This window comes from Hesperophylax consimilis, chromosome 17 (assembly GCF_061612785.1).
Source record: "Hesperophylax consimilis isolate HC1 chromosome 17, BYU_Hcon_1.0, whole genome shotgun sequence".
Taxonomy (NCBI): domain Eukaryota; kingdom Metazoa; phylum Arthropoda; class Insecta; order Trichoptera; family Limnephilidae; genus Hesperophylax; species Hesperophylax consimilis.
The window spans coordinates 11,068,993-11,091,089 of NC_142852.1; the positions used below are offsets into that span (position 1 = coordinate 11,068,993).

The 22,097-nt window shown below is 32.6% G+C and overlaps 1 protein-coding gene across 1 annotated transcript; it reads right to left on the minus strand.

Moving 5' to 3' along the window:
* Positions 1-17,312: 17,312 nt before the first annotated feature.
* On the minus strand, positions 17,313-21,444 carry LOC149415973 (uncharacterized). The gene is made up of 8 exons (XM_089642015.1): positions 21,341-21,444; positions 20,933-21,170; positions 20,609-20,680; positions 20,380-20,496; positions 20,138-20,212; positions 19,932-20,048; positions 18,978-19,133; positions 17,313-18,672 (listed from the first exon to the last, which is right to left on the minus strand). The coding sequence occupies exons 2-8, from the start codon at positions 21,137-21,139 to the stop codon at positions 18,532-18,534; spliced, it is 885 nt and encodes a 294-aa protein (XP_089498141.1). The 5' UTR covers positions 21,140-21,170; positions 21,341-21,444; the 3' UTR covers positions 17,313-18,531.
* Positions 21,445-22,097: the final 653 nt, after the last annotated feature.

A 22,097-nucleotide genomic window follows, 5' to 3' on the forward strand; every position in this document is an offset into this window, starting at 1 on the left:
CAAAAATGCGGAAACCGGTATGTCAGAAATAAAAAATTGGCTCGACAAAAACTTACTTACCTTAAACATCTCCAAAACAAAATACCTAACTTTTAGCAAAACCATCACTGGGCAACCAAAAACCCTTCCGCCTTTATACCTTCACCCATATACTCCCTCAAAATCCTCATACCACCTCTGCGAAAAAATAGAACATACTGACAACATCAAGTATCTAGGCTTAACAGTGGACAATAAATTAAATTGGGAACTTCACATTAACTCCCTCATAAAGAAAATCCGAAAACTATCATTTATTTTTAAAACTATAAGAAATATCATGTCACAAAAACAATTAAAAAATGTTTACTTCGCGCTATGTCAAAGCCTTTCAACGTACGGTTTATCAGCCTGGGGGGGAGCCGCTGACAAGTTTTATAAGCCCCTCAACACAACGCATAAAACATTAATTAGGATTATGTTCAAAAAACCTTATATGCATCCAACGGAAAATCTCCTAATTACAAATAATTTACTAGATATTAGGAAACTATTCATTAAAAAAATTGTTCAAATAAACTGCATAAAATCCTCACCATGCCACGTAACTCACCCACATAACACAAGGGCAAAATCACATAATCAACTTCAAGTGCCAAAAATTAATTCATCCTTTGCCAAAAAGCACGAATCCTTCCTAGCACCTTACATCTTCAACACCTTCCTAAAAGAAACCACTTACTGCAACACTCATAAACACCCAAACAGTTTACTTAAACATTTCAACACATGGTTACTACATAAAAAAAGAGCATGCATCAGCAAATTACTAGCAATCCCTTCTTAGTCTAATTCTCATTCCTTATTTACAAACATGTGTTATGTACATTTTTAGTGATTTACTCTTTCTTATTAAAACTGCTTATGTTTTACGCATGCCTAATATCTAATACTGTTGTTTAAAACTATTCTTTGATATGTTATTAATATAAGATTAAGATTTAGATTTTGTAAATTTAGAGTTCCTACGAAACTCCTGTCTTCTTTTTTTTCTTAACTACTTATGAATGTAACTATTTATGGAATGCTCCATGTATATATTGATATATGTCTATATTTGTATAAAAAATGTATGTGTATGTGTAAACAAATATATGTACCCGCCTCAGAACAGAAACCTTCTAGTGAGGCGGGTTACTTTCACATTTGTTATATTAAACATGTAATTGCAATAAACGCCCGGGTTTCCGGCAATTTAAACAAAAAAAAAAAAATTTCTTTGTAACTGGATAACTTTTCTTTTAATATGTAATATATCATTTAAGAAGAAGATAATACGTATAAATCTAAAAGAAACAGAAAGATAACAAAAGGTAACGGCCTCAACAGGGAATTGAACCCTTGATCTCTAAATTATATAATATTGTTGATACTGAATATAAAATATAAAATGAATGAGTGGTCAAAGGCGTTGTTCCGGTAAGATAGAGATCCTGGGTTCGATTCCTAGTTGAGACCGTTATCTTTCTGTGTCTCGTTCTGTTTCATGTTTCGTTTAGATTTGTAGCGGCAGCTTCTAGTTGGTTCTAGAAATGCAATAAATGCAACGCGCCTCACATTGGAACCTACCAGTAAGACGGCAAATGTACGCCTCATCTACCTATCTATAATGACCGCAAATCCGCAATCCTACCTACTCGCGATACCTTCTCGAACGAGTGGTGCATGGTGACACAAAGTGGGCTGAAAATCGCCTTTCATAGACATAGAGACTTGAATTTTCAAGGGTATTTTATTGGCTAGAAATGGATTCTGCTGATCATTACTATGCTTTAAAATTTCGTATGAACCAATTGCGTGTACAAATGAACGATTTACCATTTTTTTATGAAAAAATTGTATAGCACTGATATTAAAAATGAGGCTTTCTCTGGAATCAAAAGGTTGGCCATTATATTCTTACACACAGATATACTACTATTTATTTGTATTTTTTGACATACTTTGTATTGTGGGGCAACTTGCGATTTTTTTTTTACATCCTCAAAGTTGAAAAAAAAACTTTTTATGTTGATGATTCATTTTAATGCTTTACATATGAGTATGCTTTGTCTTACTCAGATAATTATGCATACAATTTGTACTTTTCAAGTAAATTATAATAATGAATAGGTAGTTGGTTTAATATAACAGCATTCTGGGTACGTAATCATTATAATTTTAACTCGCATCTGTTTATAAATATACAAATCCATATAAGATTTAATAAAACGATAAATAATACTCTCAATATTCTTAAGCGGTCTTGCATAAATATCAATAAAATAGTAGTTACCTATCATAGATTTTAATTTCAGATAAGCAGAGATTACCCACGATCGGTGCTTGATTACAATAATAAAAGTTATACCGTAAACATAAAAATAGTAATGAACTTAAATCATTTCCATGCGATAACGTCATACAACTAACCAGAGATGTGCAAAATGGGTACCCAAAACCATTTGAAATGCAAAATGGAAATGGGTCAAAACTTTTCCATTTGAAAATGCAAAATGCAAAATGGTTTTTAGAAAAGCATTTCAAATGCAAAATGCAAAATACCTATTTTCAAAATGCATTGAAAATGCAAAATGGTTTCTCAGGTCAAACAATTAAAATAATTATAGAATTTTTAAACAATTTTGTCATTTAATAATGGACATCAATGTAGAACAAACATTATGGTAAATCCAAAAACACCACGACTACATATTATGAAACCACAAATAATTTGCGAATAAATGCAAATAATTTTGTCATTTAATAATGGACAGCAATGTAGAACAAACATTATACATCATGGTAAATCCAAAAACACCACGAAACCACAAATAATTTGCGCGGGACTAATGTTGCCAACGTAAAAACATAGAAACTATATCTAACATTTAATATAACAGCGTCATGGCCCCATGTTCAGTATTTGAATCAGTATTTTTTGTAATGGTTTCACTCAATTGCCAGGGTTCCTACTCAACTTGACAAATGGAAATTATCTCTCATAGCGAGGTTGAGGACCGACTGATATTTGGGGCTTATGAAAAAAAGATGAGTAGAGATAGTAGGAAGAATGTTGCAAAAAGCATTTAAAATGAAAATGCATTGAGAAAAGCATTTAAAATGCAAAATGGTTTTTAGAAAAGCATTTAAAATGCAAAATGGAAAATACCCATTTTGCATTTTGCATTTCCATTTGAAATGGATTTATTTGAAATAAAGCACATCTCTGCAACTAACATACTTTACATTCCCGCAACTAAACTGTAGTAAGTCAACTTTTTATTTTTATTTATTTTATTTAATAGTATAAGTGGGTACAGGATTTTATATGAGTACATATGGTTACAAAATATATTGATGTTTACAATCTCACCAATGAAGAAACTGGTTATTGTGCTTGGTAAGAGAGTAACACTAATTATAAGAAAAATAGAATACCATTATGCTATAGGTAAGTATATATATAATAGGAACAATATATAAAGAGACAACAACTTAATACAGTGGAGAAGAGTATAGACTGATAATAAATATCAATAAAGGGAAAAACAAGCAATTATTCAGTTAATTATTTCTTAAAGTGTAACTTCAGTTTCAGTTTAAGTATGTTAATATCCATTCATTTCTTCATTTCAATCGGAAGGTTGTTGAAATACTTTATTCCTAAATAGTTGTTTTGCATTTGTTTGGTATTACATTTTAGAATTTTGATGTTTCTTGGGGATTGCTTTAAGGATTAGCTTCTGGACCACTTTGATCGGGGTTAGAATCTTATTGTATGACCCCCCCCTATCCAATTATTCCGTATTGAATAAACGACTGGATTAGTGCGTAGTATACTCTTTTTAGGTTACTTCTTCTTAAATATTTCTTAATTTTATGATTATATATACACATTTTCTGATACGCCCAACCAATTCACAGATATGTCTTTTCACTTCATATTTTGTTCTATTATCACTCCGAGATATTTAATTTCTGATACTGAGTTCAATATTGAACAGCCTTGGATACATGAGTTTTTATTACATTTGTTATTGTGAATAATTATTTTAGTGTTAGGGAGTGTTTGTAGTTTGTTAATTGAGAAATGTATATAGTATGTCTTGTTAGTGTTCAATGACATAAGATTTGTGTCAAACCATTGTTTCAATGTGTTCATGCTATTATTTGCTTGTTCGTTTACTACATTCCAGTCGATCCCATTCACTATAATAGCTGTGTCGTCGGCATATGATATTATGTTTGCGTTAAGTGGTAGTTTGAAAATATCGTTGACATGAATTATAAATAGTAGGGGCCTAGGACTGTGCCTTGCGGTATCCCGAAATTACTTTTTAGCGGTAGACAAAGTGAGTTGTTTATCTTGACTACCTAGTATCGTTCAAAAAAATAACATTTTATCCATTTTAGAGCTTTATCGTTTATCCCAACACAATTCAATTTTTTAATAAATTTATCATGAGAAATACTATCGAAAGCTTTTTGATCTATGAACATTTCAAAGATTTGTCTAATGTGTCCTGAATTATTTTCGATAATTTGGCAATTGCATCTTGGGTTCTACTATTTTTCATAAATCCATATTGGTTGCCGTGAATTACGTCATTTTTGTCAATAAATTCAGTAAATCTTTTTTTGATAATTTTTACAAAGTTTTTCGCAATGTTTGAGATCAGCGATATTGGACGATAATTTGTCACTTCTTCTGGGTTGCCAGATTTGTGAATTGGAGTGATGATGGTTTGTTTATATATATAGTTGGGAATATTCTGCTTTGGAGACTTATGTTGATTAAATGTGTTAAGGGTTTCGAGATATGTTTTTTGATAGATTTTAGTGTTTCGACAGTAATTCCATCGAAACCTGGTGATGATCTTCAGGCTGAAGTAAGGTGAAACATGTTAATTTTGTTTGAGATATTAATGTAAAGGTTCTGTTCGTTATTGGACGGTACTTTTTAATTTGATTTGCAAGGTTTTTGCCTACATTTGGAAAGAATTTGATGAATATGTTAGCGGCATCTAAAGGATTTTCTTTGCATCGTATTTTGATATTGTTATGTGCGATGCTATGTATTTCACTTTTTTATGTTTTTTCTTGACTATGATTTCATTCAAAACATGCCAGACTTTTTTGAATCGTTCTCCGTTTCTTCTAATTTTAGTCGAAAATAGTTTTCTTGTGTGTTTTTTATTAAATAAGTAAGTTTGTTTTTGTATGCTTTTAGGTTCTTTAGTATTTCATTTGTAGGTTGTCGGATAAATTTTTTGTATAGTGCTTCTTTGTGTCTGATTGATACAATTAATCCAAAAGTTATCCATGGCTTCAACGGTTTAAATTTTGATGATTTTTTTCTGGAAACAATGAATATGTGCAGTACTTACGTGCGTTGATAGGTTTTTTTCAAATAGTTCGAATCATTTATTTGTATCATTACAATTGAAGATGTCGTGCCATTTCTCTTTATCTAGATTATGTACTAGGGCATTTATGTTGAGCGTTTTGCATCGGCCGTTGTCATTCTCCGGAGTTAGGGTTGGTATTGGTTAGCATTTTGGTTTGTAATTGTACGTAAAAATGCACCCGAAATGATCTGATGATTGTCGTTTGTATGACTGCAGATACTATATTTTTTAAATCTTGAATATTTGTAAGCACATGATCTATGCATGAAGGTCGTCGACCTGGGATAATTCTCGTAAATGAATTAATACACGATATATTATTAAATTCTCTATTTCAATAATTATCTTTGTCATAGGATGAGTAATCATTTGCGATATTGAGGTGAATATCTCCGACAATGATGGTTTTATTATTTCTGTTCGCAGGAAGAATGTGTTTTAGTTTATCCACTTTGGTTGGTAATATTGAGGCATTGGTTCTATATATAGCGAATATGCTAAAGGTGTACTTTTGGAAACTGATTTCCATATTTAAAATGTTTACATTGTGCAATGTGCATGTGGATTTCTCTGTCAAAAGTCACAACATATTTATTTTAACCCCTCCGACTTTTCGCGAACTTGAAGCTAAGATGTCTTTACCGAAATGTCAATTTCACGAAAACGTTGTGTTATTACCGCCTCACAATCAAAGCTCTATAAATGAAACATTACTGAACGGAGCCGAATAGTAAAAACTGTTTTAGAAAGGTTACAAAATAGGCTTTCAAATTGTTGTATCATAAATAAATATTAACATTTGTAAATATTTAAATTTAGAATGGAAACATGAAAAAATTGTAAAAATGACTCACCTGTAATGTTTTATGTAAAAACGATACTAAAATCACGGATAATGTTAAAAAAAAACACTTATTTCATCGTACAAATGTACAATAAACAATTCTGTCACTTCACTTTTTGACCATTTCATACAAAATATATTTTTAAAAAAATAATTAAACTTGCGAGGCGGGTCGGCACGTCAAACGGCTTTCTTGGCGTCGTTTTACGATTTGGCGGGTAAAATTTGCTTCCACTGAGTAGGTCTTTTTACGGGTTTCTATGGATAACTTTGAATAGAGATGTGAAGCTTCATTCAATACGAATATTCTACTTTTTGTTTTAGGGATGTCACTAGAAGAATAACGGAGTTATGACGATTTTTGTGGAAACACACGCGTTGACGTGTAAACACGCTTATTGTACTTGACTGCTATCGTTATTTTATCGTGTATATCTGCTTACGTTGCTGACCGGTTAAATAAATATTGCGATTCCGCTGTTTTTTATTAATTTGGGTATTTGTTGCATAGTATGTGAAACCCGAAATATTATAAATTATAATAATAATAAAAAAAAATATTCCAGGATGTGGGGAGGTTAGTTTAATCCCACACTTTCCATATATATATGTAAATATTTTTTGTACAGTAGGTATGTGAAATTGAAGAAATATATGACGAAGAATAAATTAACAACAAAGTAATTAACAACTATGCAGGGCGTGGTCTTGAGTGAGCTTGAGCCCAGCGCTCATTCAATAGTGGCGTTTGGTGCTGGTAGGCTGCAGTCACCAACGTGTTGGCGGAGGCCACTAGCCGCATCCTGGCTCCAGTTACCCGGTGTCTCATCAGGACGGCAAATCTATTAAGTAATAATTTTGTGAACATTGTCGATGCGCTGCTGTATCTTCGGTATCCAAATATGATGTTACAGGCGTCATTATATTGAATTCGGAGTCGTTTGTTCAAGCAAATTCGGTAGTGACATGTCTCACACGTATACAGGCCAGTACAGAATGCGTTGAACAGTATTTTTAACGGTATTGCTGCATTTGCAGAATCTGCAGGCAATCATATTAGACAGTATGCTTAGGCTTCTCCTTTGTCGTTCGATATCGCCATCGTCCGATAGGTCTTGATTAATAATGTGCTCTAAGTATTTTACGTTTGAACATGTATATATTATTGCCTCGTTTAGGTATACGGGGAGCATCTTACGTGTATCTGGATTTTTTCCTCGGTTATATCGCTCGATGAATGCGTGTCTGTTAATATTATGCAGTCTGTTACATATATCTAGTCTGTTAAGTGATTTTATTGTTACCAGGAGTTCGTATAAATGCCGTTCGATGCTCCTTACATTCATATAAAATATGGTTAGGCTAACTTCGGAATTTATCGCTAAAATGTTGTTTGTTTCGTTCACCGATGTATATATTCTTTTGTCCATTGATATGGTTTTATCTATAGTATTTACCACAAAGTTATCCATATCGAAGAAATAATTATATTGAAATTCATAAGTAGCCGTGAATCATCTTTGTTTGTTTCACTGTTGGAAAACGGTCTTGTTGAGAGCCTTTGTGTTTTTTTATCGCTAATAAGTAGGTGTGCAATTTTATTCCTATTCTTTTTTTCTGTTAGGCGATTTAAACCATTTTTTGTATCTATGTGCAGTTGATGCTATCAGCACGGTGGTCGTCCGATATATATGCTTTGAATTTTCTATTATTCCTGAAACAGTTGTAACAGATTGGTATATTGTTTATTTCTGTGCATTTTGCTAGGATGTGGTCTTTTGCACAATGGGGGCAGGTATGAGGTTGCGTTCTGTTCAGGCATCAATGCTGTGTTTCCATACTTCAGGCAATGATAACACTGCGAAAGGGGGTGAAGATCTTCAATCGGGACTCTTTGGTATTTTATGTTGATTTTTCCAATGTTAACAAGTATTTTTCTGATGGCTCCTGACGTTTGTAGTAAGTAGTTTGACATGTCTTGTTAGGACGTCTTTTGTTGGTCGAATTTTTTGAGTTTTAGAGATTTCTTTTATGAGTTTGAAATCGTCTTTTTGGATATTTCGTAGCCCCTCATTTTGCTGAGTTATGTCTAAGACAATTTTATCTTCTGACAAATTCGATTTTAATCTTTTTACGATCATTATTGATTTTCTCTTCTTTGTTTCTTCAGCGTTTATGTTTTCGCCGAATGTTTCATTTATTTTTGTGGCCAACTTTTATACGTCTTCCTTTTTTGCACATTAGATTATGATTTTTTGATAACAATTTTTTTTAAATTCAGGTACACTAACTTTCATTTTGGTTACATCTATGTTTTTTCGATTCTTTTTCTCATTTCTTCAGCCTTGAAGTTTTTAGTCGTTGATATTATGATAGCGTGCTTTTGTGGAATTTGTTTCTCGATTTTGTTAATTGTTGTTGTGGCTTGCGCATATGTTTTTTTATATTTTTTACCATGAAACTCTCTAATTTCTCATTAAAGTGTTCATTGTTTGTTATAATTTACTCTTGTAGACTAATAATTTTTTTTGTAGGATACAATTTTTTTTATAATTTGTTCTTCTAGTTTCTTTAGGTTGTTTTCCAAAATCAGTTTCATTTTTTAATCTTTAACAGAGGTGATCTTTGCGATACCGCTCTTAATATCTTCAAGAATGTCATCCGTGTTCTTTCTCAGACACTCGCCCGTCCGGGCGAGGTACTTTGCGAGGTAGTAAATGTAGAACAATACTCAATACTCGCGGCAGTTCACGCTACGAAAACTGTGTACGACCACACTGTTGTAGCACTGAAATGCAACTCCATATAGTTTTAAATACTATATTTAAAACCAGACGTCATAGTTTTATCCGAAGCACCGAGTCACCCTCTATTTACTTACCAGATACCAATTATATTTCAACCAAAATACACATCAATAAAAACACTGGACTCGTAATATTCTTACCCAATTTTGTAAACTAAATAACTAAACATCCTTTACATTTAGTAAACTGTATCGAAATACAATTCAAACTCAACAAAGCAAAGTCCCATTTGATTGTTGTTTACAGAAAGCCATTATTTCGTTCATTAATGATTTCAAACACATACTGTTAAAATTTAAAAAAATAAGCTATGCTTTATTCTAAGAGATTTTAATCTTAATATTAATAAAAACGTCATAAATAATAACAAGAATGAATACATAAATTGTAAGACTGAACATAACTTCATATCATGTATAAACAAAAATACAAGAGAAATGAAAGGTCACATTGCTTAGACCATATTTGGACTAATATAAATAGCAAAGATCTGCACAAAGTGAAGTCAATTATTTGGAAAACCGATATAACTGATCACCATTCTTTTTTATGATAACAAAACTAAACAAAAAAACATAACCCAATAACCGAAAAATCCACCGTAAATATGACTATTTTAGCCTAAAACTAAAAAGTGGAACCGTGTGTTAGATAGTGATGAGACCGAAACCTGTTCAAACAACTTTGAAAATATATTATCACAGCAAATAACTTATTCGACCATTGAAACTACAGTTCAAATTTTTTTTTTTAAAAGAAAGACAAACATTCCCAGGTTACGAATAATCCAACAATGTTTGAAAATCTCCTACTACCTAAATAAAATAAAAACATAGATGTTTAAAACCTTGGATAACACGACGACTTATAATATCTATCAGACACAAAGAAAAACTGTATAAAGCAACATTAAAAAATCCCCTTGATGAAAAAGCAAACATTTATTACAAAAAAATTTAAAATAAACTTGCAACCTGTATTAAAAAATTAAAGAGGACTGTTTCAAAAATAAAATACTATCTGCAGACAATATTAATAAACAAATACGGAAAACAGTTAATTTGGCCATGGAAAATACTATAAAAAACCAAAACATAAAGTACATTGAACATGAAAACAAAATCATAGATGCTAACATTCATCCTAAACAAGGAATTTTTCCAACAAACTACAAGAACACAATAATTTCACCTATTTATAAAGCTGGAGATCCACAGCAAATAACTAATTATCGCCCTATCTGTCTAATCTCAAACAAAGGAAAGATTTTTGAAAAAATCGTGAAAAACAGTTGGACAATTTCCAAGGATGAAAACAATAAAATACACAAAAACCAATTTGGTTTTATAAAATCACTCAGCACACAAGAAGCTATCACTGATGTAACTTAAAATATTTACGAATCATTAGATAAGGGCGAAAAATGTACAGGTATTTTTATTGATCTCAGAAAAGTTTTTGATATCATATCCCACGAAATCCTGCTGAGAAAATTGGAAAATATAGGTATAAAAGCGATTAAATCAACTATTTAAAAAATCGCCCACAAGTCGTAAAAATTTATCAGGTTAATAGTTGTTAAATAACTATTAGATTGTTATTTACAGACTTGGTGGGAACACAATAATAGAACGCGTGTTCCAATATAATAATTTATTAACAATTAAGTGCGGATTGTCTACGTCTTATCTCTGAGCTGTCGGTTTGGTAAAGAGAGCGAGCAGATGCATCCGTCATCTTTTATACCCCTATCAGTCATCTCGCTCTTACGCATTCAACAAGCAGGCGTACCACCAAAAACCTTTCTTACAATAGTGATAAAGAAATAACAGACTTTGGAATCCCGCAAGGTACGGTGCTTGGACCAATTATTTTTACCGTATACGTTAACGATATTTTCTTCCAACCATTGCATGGACAATTTATTTCATATGCCGACGATACAGTACTAATAATAAAATAAAATACTTGGGAAAAAGTATTTACTTATCACTAAATAGCGATTTAACATTTTTCATTCCATTTGCAATACATTCAAAAGCTTAAGCCCTGAATATTTTGACTTTATCATATATGACAATTCCAAAACACACCATAAAAACTATTTTATCACAAACTGCTCAATATCACAAAAAACAAACACAATCAAATATCTAGGAATATTTAAAAATAAAAATCTGAAATGGATACACCAAATATGTCAAATGGTAAAATATATTAGAAAACTTATATATGTATTCTTAACCCTAGATTCATATCCATTCGTCCCACAGACCGCGCAAAACGTAAATTTGTTTCTAGTGCCTCGAGTGAAAGAGATAGAATGATGACCTCTCAAATACCTTCCTAGATCGCTTGTTCATTAGCAACACGGGTGCGCTTGCCTCGCAGTGAAGTCTTGTTGACAAGTTTTAGACCTTTGAACGTCTGAGAGACGAATGTTTATGAATAGTGTAGGTAACTATTGTCAAGACTGCAAGTTATTTTGAAAACATTGTTTTTGATGAGTTCTGGTTATACAGAGTAAAAGTAAGTATATGATGTTATTCTATATGAATTATTATTTATAGTTACATCTTATTTTATCGTTCAAAATGTATTATTGTGTGTATTTTACATCAAATCTTTTTATTTTATTTTAGAATGGATGATCGGCAAATTGATGACTATTTGAATCGTTTATCTGATTCTGGTGATGATGATTTTACCAGTCAGCAAAAGGATGTAGAAATCAGTGTTGTCGAAGATCATGTGGAATTAGATGAAATGGTCCCGACAGATTCCGACAGTGATAACGACATGGTTACGTAAAAGACACGAAATGTCAACTTTGAAGAGATGCCTAAAAAGGAAAATCGCCGAAGTTTTAAATGAAATGCCTACCATTGCCACACCTGGTCCAAGTGGTACTCAAAAAAGGTTTGTGGTTATTGTGATTATAAAAAACGGCATATATGACAAGGTTCCAATGCAAGCAATGCAAAAAGTATATGTGCATGGACCATCGCGGCCGAATGTGTGTGGAATGTATCGATGAAATTTAATTTTAACTCGTTTATTATTTTTTTTGTTACCTAATTAAACATATTAAAGAGTGCCATAATTTATTGATTTATTTTATTTTCAAGTACCCCAAAACTCGTCACTTAAATTTAGTCGTCTGTGAGATGAAGGTATATAAATAATGTTCCTCTTAGATAAGGTTATGAATCTAGGGTTAGGAATCAAAACTATGTTTAATATACTACTAGCTTTTTTCCCGTTGCAGGCAACTAATGAGTAAATGTGCTAAGCGATCTGATGTTTGAATGTAGATGAGACGAAAAGTGTGGGACTGCAAAATTTAAAAAAAGAAATGAATAATTTGTGACCACAAATGTATTAAAATATATGTTTGTTAAGAAAGAAATAGAGATTTTCAAAAAAAATGTGCCAAGGAGCTTACTGATCATTTTTTCACCGAGCCGTTTGGGTTGTGTAGGTTGAGACGCGTAATTTGATACCCATATCGTATGTACGGTTTTTGTCACCGACATTCTTCAAAAGTCCCAGCGAGTTTTATTTTGGAAAAAAACATTGCTCTATAAACACGCAAAATGTAAAACTTTTACTGGAAAAAATTATATTAAATAACTTTCCCAAACTTCTGTGCTCCTGGTAGATTACAGCGTCCTCGAGGTAATTTTTCGCAGAAATGGCTTTATATGAATTATCATTATGGAAGAAAAAAGTCTTAATTTCTATCTTAATTAAATTTCAAAAAAAATGTCGGAAAAATGTATACATAACGCAATAAGGTACCTACTCGTTAAAAAAAAGGGATCACACTTTATATATGAATTGTTCCCTGGGCGACGGTACCCATACCCTCCTACCAAATGTAATATTATTATAAACACGCGAAAATCAAAAAGTTATAGTAAAAAAATGTATATTTAACAAAAAAATAGACGCTTCAACCTAATTACTTTTGCGCTCCGGGTATAATTTATAAATTTGTGTAACATAGTTTGTCACTACGGGGTGACGGTACCCATATGTAAAAACTTTTAATTGAAAAAATTATAATAAAAAATAAACCGTTTTTAAAAGTTAATTACTTCCCCAAACTTTTGTGCTCCTGGTAGATTTACAGCGTCCTCGATGTAATTTTTCGCAAAAATGGCTTTATAAGAGTTATCATTATGGAGGAAAAAAATTGTCATTTCAAATATATTTAATTTAAAAAAAAAATACCGAAAAAATATTTTCATAACGCAATTAGGTACCTACTCGTTAAAAAACAAAGAGATAAACACTTTAAATATGAATGGCTCACAGGCTAACCTTACCCAATTTCTGCGCTCCTGGTGTAATTTATAAATTTGCATGACGCTATTGATGTAGTTTTTCGCTACGGAGCGACGGCACCCGTGCCAAATTATTTTTATCAAACTTTATTTATATTTCGTTCAAAAGCATTATCGATTTTAAAAAGATAACTGCCAAAGTAAGTACCTGAACCATTGATGTATAATACAAGATTAGCCTTGTCTAGTTAAATTCATTTAAAAAATAACCCCTGGTAGCAGTAATTTCACAATTCAACTCTCCATCAAATTCCGCCGCCTCGCTTAGAAAGCCTAGATAATATAAACACGTGTTCCATACAATATAAAACACAGCACAACGTTATTCCTAAAATCTCATCATGTAGTTTGTTCATTTGTCAGCCAATAGAGACAGCGTACGTCACAAATATGGAGATGAACTTAACAACCCAACTTTGTTTAAACTCATTGTACAAGCGTTCAAACTCGTAAGCAAAACCACGAAGAATTTGTTCTCAGAGGTGTTGTAATATGGACATAAAGCCAAAAAGAAACTAATACTTCAGCAAATTTTATGTGCTGAATAAGGGCTGAATCAGGAAAATAATTAATAAATAATACAAAATGGTTTTAATTTATTTTATTTGTGTTTTTGAATTCTGTACAGGTCCTATAGAAAAAAAATTACATTTTTTATATTGTGCATAGGATTTTTTTCTAATTTTTAATTTTATTTATGTAGAATGGTATATAATTATTGAAGAAACCAATCACTTTGTGACATGACATCATTTTTTTTTTTTTGTTTTATCCCCAGCTGGGATCTTGCATGCATTTTAAAATAGAATATCTAGTAAGCTAACGAAAATTATACAAAAAAAATTAAAGCTGATGAATATAAAATAATATTAGTAAAACATGTAACAGTAACATAAAAATTATAGAGACTAGAAGAACTCTATGTATCATTAAATAATTATACTACTATCATTAAATGAAAAGTTATTTTGTTTTCAACCACTTTGTAAGAATTAAGACGTTGTGTTAAATTAGTTTTGGTTATACTCAACCTTCTTCAAGATAGCAATATTGAAAACTAACCTAAGTAATAAACGACTTTACATTAAATATATTGTAAGATTAAGATAAAAAGAGAGATAAATCATATAATTTTGCGTATTCACACGCGAGCTGAACCACGACTTATGGGAAAGGAACGAAATAACCTAATATTGCTTCGTTCCTTTCCTATAATTCGGATTTCGGCTCGCTTTCCGGTTCGCAAATGAATAAGCAGCAATGATGAGGACAGAGCTTCAGAGAGCGTATTGGTGAGGGGTAAGGGAGGGTGGAGGTTACATGATTACAATACATACTTATGCATTTATTTACGCCCGTTAAATAGGCTTGTACGTATTACATTTGTGTAGTTTATACAATATATTCATAAAAATAAACAACAAAGAAAGAAAAACAAAAAAAAATCGTTAGTTAAAGGCCTGCAATCCGCTTTTTTTAAATAAATTAGCAAATACTCTTTTTTCCGTATTTTTAAATATACAATATATATATTATATGATAAACATTACCCAGTTATTTTCACAAAATTGAATCCGGATAGCTTATATCCATTTTTCATTTTTTTCTCGGTTTGTGGGGAAACCTAAGCGAAAATAAGATAATTTAAGAATAATTATCGGAATGTGTATAGAAAATATTTATTCCTGTACCTAACATTTTAAGACTACATGAACGTTCCTTTTCATGCAACATATCTTCCACCACCTTTATCACCTCTACAGCAATAGTTATAATAAAAAAAAGGTAAGTGTAATATATATATATATATATATATATATAATACTTTGTAATATATATTTTTTCAATGAAAAGAAAAATTTAATTAAAATAGTAAACACTAAATAAATTACTCAAAGACGCGATTTTTTCATATAATTTAACACGCTAATAATTGTGCACTTAATACAACCCTGAATAGAGACAAGACTAAAAAATAACCAATACTTCTACAGCCTTACTCATAATCGCAACACTGCGATAATACGGACAGGTTAAGTGAAATTTTTACTCATAATAGCGCCAACTCGCGCGCATGCGCATTGCCTAATCTGACCGTATTAGCAGACGTCAGAATTTAACCCACCCGAAGAGCAGGATTAGGCAGTATACGGCCGTATTATAAATTCGGAAATGGCTGACTTTGACAATTTTGACGTTTTGACTGGAGCTTTGGCAAATCTTGACCGTATTCATCCACCACGGGCACGGAAAACATACAAAAAGCGGTATGACCCATTTACGGCGCTAACGGAAGGAGATTTTAGGTCCAAATATAGATTCACCAAAGCAAATATGAGACGTTTGATCGATTTGGTACGGCCATATTTGCATGTCAATAACAAACGGGGTGGAAAAATATCTACCGATCTCCAAGTTCTTTGTGCCATACGATACTGGGGCAGAAACGAGGTAAGGATAGTGTCTATAATTGCATTCCTGTGAAACAAATCAGCAAAATCGATAACTAAACAGTTTTAAAATTATTATAACATTTTTTTCGCAGATACAAGATGATTGTGCAGATTTACGTGGATTTAGTCAACAGACAATGTCCCGTATTGCCAAAAGGGTCGCAACTGCATTTGCCCGCCTTGCTCCACAGTACATTAAAATGCCACAATCTATTGAAGAGCAACAATCAACAGTTGCAAAGTTCCAAGGAATAAAACGTTTTCCTGGAGTAATGGGTGCCATTGACTGCACGCACATTAAAATAAGGAAAGTTGGGGGTGATGCCGGCCAATATTACATCAATAGGAAGGGGATATATTCCTTAAATGTCCAGGTTTGTAAAGTGATAAACCTCAATACGTGTCTGAAATATAAACATTAACCAACATTGATTGCATGAATAAATTCATTCCAGGTGGTGTGCAATGCAGAACTAAAAATTATGGATATTGTTGCTCATTGGAGAGGCAGTACTCACGATGCTCGTATTTTCCGGGAAAGTTCCATCAAGCAGAGTTTTGAAGAAGGTCACTTCAACGGATGACTGTTGGGAGACGGAGGTTATGCCTGTACACCATATCTGTTCACCCCAGTTAGGAACCCAAAAAACCCCAGAGAAGTGGCGTATAACAGGGCTCAAATATCTACTCGCAACACGGTGGAGAGATGTTTTGGGGTATGGAAACAGAGATTTCGTTGCCTGCTGCGGGGTATGTCAGGATCTCTCGATACCATCAAGACAACTATCGTAGCTCTTGCTGTTCTCCATTGTCTTGCCATCGATATGAATGATCCTCAGTTAGGTAAGAAAACAACTCAAAATAAAAGATGTGTTAAAATAAAACATAATATAATATGTCAGTTTTTAGATATTCCTTACATTAGAGTTTTGTATGTACTAATTCTATGATTTGTAATTTGGAATAGATGATGATGGATGAAGAACATGATGAGGGTGCAGGAGCAGAAGCAGGTGGTGGTGGTTTCATGGAAGTAGCCCCAAATGAACAAGTAGCCCCAATCAATCATATTGGAAATGCCACTAGACAGGTGTTCATTGATCAACATTTTTAAATGTATTAGTATGTACGCGATATGATTGTATCTACATATATAATTATATTACACTGAAAAAATGTACATACTCAGTAGTATAATGTACCTGCGACACAAATGCATATTACACAATAATGAAGATATAATAATAAGACTAAGGTATGATCAATATTGTTTATTTATTTTTATTTTAGGGAAATCAGTTTACAACGTGCTTAATTTATAGTCATGTGTAATTCACCTAACTGAGAAACCATTTATAGATTTCCTCATTATGTTTACATGGGCGTTGAGCTGGTCTATTTATATTACAAGGAATTCAATAAATTCAACTTAACTTTAAAATGAATGTGTATGATTAATGGGTACTTTATATTTAATAGGTAAATGAGAGTGTATTTGGGAAGCATGTTTATGAGAATTGACAAGGTTGTAGAGATATTGAAAGAAGGGATAAATGCAGATAACTCGATTAATGGTGGACTGACATGCTTCGCTCTAACTCTCTTAACGTTCCAAACTCTTCTCCCATTAGCTTATTCGGAGAGTCATTTGTCATGTTTTCAGTTGGTTGTTGGTCATTCACTGACCCATAAGGGTTGGGAAATGGAAGGTTAGGTACATTTATAAATTAAACAATCTCTTCTTGCTATACAAATGTCTCATATATTGCAATAAATGAATCCACGCTACTAGAAAAAGCTTTATTCTCTTTGTGGATGGATTTGGCAGTTAATTTACTGATTTTAAATCTATTTTTGCTGTCATGTCTCTCTAAACTGTCGGCCAATGAAAATACATGCAGTTTTGTTAGGTTTTGATGAGCAAATATTAAATATTCAGTACTCGACGTAAAATGTGTTACGAGGTTGAACTTTCAGGAAATTAAAAAAAAAAAAAAAAACAAAGAAAAAACTGTTTTGTTAATGAAGGTTTTTTGAATCTAAACTCTTAACTGTAACCTTTGATAAAACTACAGAAAAAACATCATCCACATAAAGATTCAGCATTAAAAAACTAGGCAGAAAGTTACAAGTTTTACATAAATAATAGAATAGTTTACAGTTTATAGGAACATAGTATGGAATGTGTTAGTATGGAATGTTATAGGAACATAGTATGGAAGCAACACCAATAAACCGGAGTGACCAATCACAGGCATCCGGAACGTTGGTGTTGGCAGCTCTCTATGCCGTGAAGGAGCGCATCTAGTGGAGTATCCTTGTTCATCAGAGCGTTTGGAGTGGGAGTCGTAACCCTCGGCAACAGAGACTCGAAGATGTGGGCAACATGAAAGCAAACCAAAGAAAGATTAAAAAGTACACATAAAAGGCATTATTATTGATATTGGTCTGCGAAGCTAATGAACGATGACCAATAAACAAGAATCATAAATCATAAAGAAAATAGTTCCCACAAAGCAAAACTAGCAATTAATAGAATATAGGGAGAATTTAATATGTTCAGTCATCACCAAATACCAATTTAATTAAAAACAAGATATTTTAACTTACGAATTTACCATCCCGGAGGAACTTAATCCAATTGCTGCCTCAACCTTCAGCAGCACTGGATCTTCTATGTCTTGACTGGGCCCTCCACCAGTTCCAAATATTTGGCAACGAACACTTGCCCTCTGTGTTCGGGCATCTCGTTTCAAGTTGTCCCACGCCTTTTTTAGAGCTGCTAGGGGTCTGCAATCATATATAAAATATTACGAGAAATCAATTGGGATGTATACAAATTCTAATTAACCAAACATTGCACCCTTCCTAGAAAGGTTACGCAGAGAGGACAGTCTGTCAAACCACCTGCCTCGCCCACAATCACACCATATATCATACATACTCTTAAAATAAAATAATTATTTGGCTATCCATCCATCTTTCAGCATCGACATTTTAATTTTGTGTTCCTCCTCCATGAACCTAATCCTGGTCTGCGACTCTTCATCCTGTAGACAATTTTTAAGGTCACTTTCCTTCTTCATCAAGCTAACCCTGGTCTGTGACTCTACTTCCTGTAGACGAATTTTAGCCCTGGATTCGTCTTTCATGAGCCTGAACAAGTACTCCATTTTTTTTTGGTGCTCAAGGTGCATTATTTTTTTTGTTTCTTCAAAGACGTTCGCCTTCATTTGGGCTAAGTCGTCTTCCTGAAAATAAAAACATTAAATGACAAAGTTTTCTTAACTGGTTTAACATAATTATTATTAATTATTAATTATTCTATCAGAGATCATTTCAATGTAAAAAATCAAAATAACGAAATTCGTCAATTAAATAATGTAACGTCATAAATCGTTAAATTGTACATTGTTGATATACACTTATATTTTTAATATTCTTAACTCCTTAAATTATTAATAAGGATACTTATATAAATAATGTTCATCTCGATATTCAGCATCTCTTTTAAACACAAGCGTCTGCTTCCATAAAGGAGAAACATCAAAAAAATTCAAAAAAAAAATTGTGAAAACTAATTTTTATATATCATTATTGTTAGCAAATATTATTATACATTGTAAACTGTAATTATTACATAATAAAAAAATTCCAACTTTCTATTATAATTTTTCCAATTTCCAATCCAGGTAAGTATGTTTATGTATCTTTGTAAATAATAAACTTAGATAGTGCCTATATATAACAAAGTGTACAGCAGAGGTGATTTCTCACAAAAACGGCGCTTTACAATTATTATTTTTATTAATCCATATGTCAACACTACATACAAAATAACTATATTCAACTTTAGTCACCATGAAACAGGCAGTCACCTAGTACGGTGTTTTAATCTATTCTCTGCAAATCTCTTAATTATCGTGCATTTTATACATAAAAAAATAATATTCATATATGAGTTATTGTTTTTCTTAGTAAACTTTCAGTTTTTGTACGACAATAAAGTCAGTTGAGCAAACAAAAATGTGGTGTGAAGAAATACTTACTTTATGGCGTGGTCGCCTCCGAGGGAGAGGTGGAGGGCAAGCGTGCAGCGGGACATGCTGGATGGTGTGTGCTTGTGGTGATAGTGGCGGTGGTGGTGAATCAGCTTCACTGGAAACCTGTAAAAAACACATATATTATTTGTATCAACATTGAATTCCTAGGAAAATAACAATACTATTTGAGCATCTTGGCAGTAAAAACGTACCTCAGTCCGAAACTTCTCGCTTAAACGTCTTCCGTCTCTCTCCGAAGCAGCAGTTTTGTTATTCGATACTGTTTCCTGTTGATATAAACAAAAGATTATGTCCAACTGAAATTATCGTGCATTTTATACATAAAAAAATAATATTCATATATGAGTTATTGTTTTTCTTAGTAAACTTTCAGTTTTGGTACGACAATAAAGTCAGTTGAGCAAACAAAAATGTGGTGTGAAGAAATACTTACTTTATGGCGTGGGCGCCTCCGAGGTGGAGGTGGAGGGCAAGCGTGCAGCGGGACATGCTGGATGGTGTGTGCTTGTGGTGATAGTGGCGGTGGTGGTGAATCAGCTTCACTTGTTTCCTGTTGATATAAACAAAAGATTATGTCCAACTGAAAAGTTACTGCTTTAAATATTGCAAATAGTTAGCACTCATTGTTGCGCTGATCATTTAAGTAGGTTTAGGTATATTACCTCAAAAGACAACTTCCTATTGGGAACAGAGTGTGGCAGTGTGGAGTAAGGGGTTGATGTAGGAACATTCATCTGTAATAATAAAACACAATTACCAATATAACTCACACAATTAAAGCAAGATTTACATGAGTTTAAATATAGACAGAACCATCAATATTTCAATAATATTACTATCAACTTATCTTTTGAAAAAAAAAATGCTGGTTGGCTGTTAAATATTAATTCATATAAAAAGTTGTGTTTTACAAAGTGTGTGTTTTCCATTTAATATATAATGTCACACCACAAAGTATTTGCTTCCTTCGATAAAAAGATATTTACCTTTGCTTTAAATGTTGAATCGCTATCGTCAACATTTTTGTCCGTTACGAATTCATGTGGTAACAAATCCACCATCGAGAGAATATCCTGCGAAGGACTTGGTGGTTGGGGACCTCCACCTGTTGCCATCACTTCCCTCCTATACCGGCTCAATTGGCTCTTACAAGCCAATTTGAGCATCTTCCATTGAGCTTGTATCTGACCCATGTCACTTTTGTGGTCACTTAGTGTGTTAAATCTGAAAAATAGTGTGCTATTAATTATGTGGTATGAATACCTTTACCTGATTAATTTTATACTATGATATTTTTTTTATTTGAAATGGATGTCAAAGCTACGAAGCGACAAACTTAAAGTTTAATCTGTAGAAAAGTTAACAATGCGGATATATTATGGAGGTATACTTACTTTAATAAAACAAGCTTCCCTCTTGGCAATTAGGGTGTTACCGTCCGAGTTTTTGTTCTCTACAGCCCTCACGTGTTCAGTCACACAGTCCTTCAACAAGGCCTACAAGGAAAACAATCATTATACTTACACTAATTTCAAACAAGTAAACAAAACATTAGAGCCAAGATAAAAGTTAACAAACCTTTTCAACGTCACCCCAATTTTTGTTACGCTTGCGCCTTTTTAATTCTACCTCTTCAATAAAATTAATCTCAACATTATCCATTTTTAGGTTATTCGAAGATAAACAAACCAATTCTTGGATTACTTTTTTGACATATGAATAAACGTGAAGTTGGCAACACGCCGCAAAATGCCAAATTTTTCAAGTGTTGCTACTGTAAAAAAATCATATTCCATAATCCAGCGGTCGAGCTATATTGGGAAAATTTATGATTATGAGTAAATATTTTTAATCTGACCAGTATAGGCCCCCACCCCTGTATAGCTAATACGGAGTATTATCGTCGTATTAGGGATTTCATTATGAGTAAGACAGCTAAAGTTTTTTGCGCGCATCAAGTAAAAACGCGTGATTTTAACCAACACATCAATAATTATCATGTGGTAAGCTCGTGCCATGTACTATTGTTTATATGTATTCGTTAAAAGCGTATAACACACTGCATGACGTCATTATTGTGACTAGTTTGAAAGATGACGTCAGAAAATTTACTTGTCGTTAGTGAAATTCTATTAATTTCTGATATCTGTT

Bases quoted from the DNA above. Each gene is read 5' to 3' on its own strand.
- LOC149415973 (XM_089642015.1), bottom strand. From the start codon at position 21,139: ATGGGTCAGATACAAGCTCAATGGAAGATGCTCAAATTGGCTTGTAAG. The intron at 20,497-20,608 runs GTAATATACCTA...TTATATCAACAG, and splicing joins ATAGGAAGTTGTCTTTTGAG to GAAACAAGTGAAGCTGATTC. The intron at 19,134-19,931 runs GTAAGTATTTCT...TTTTATTTTCAG, and splicing joins GGAGGCGACCACGCCATAAA to GAAGACGACTTAGCCCAAAT.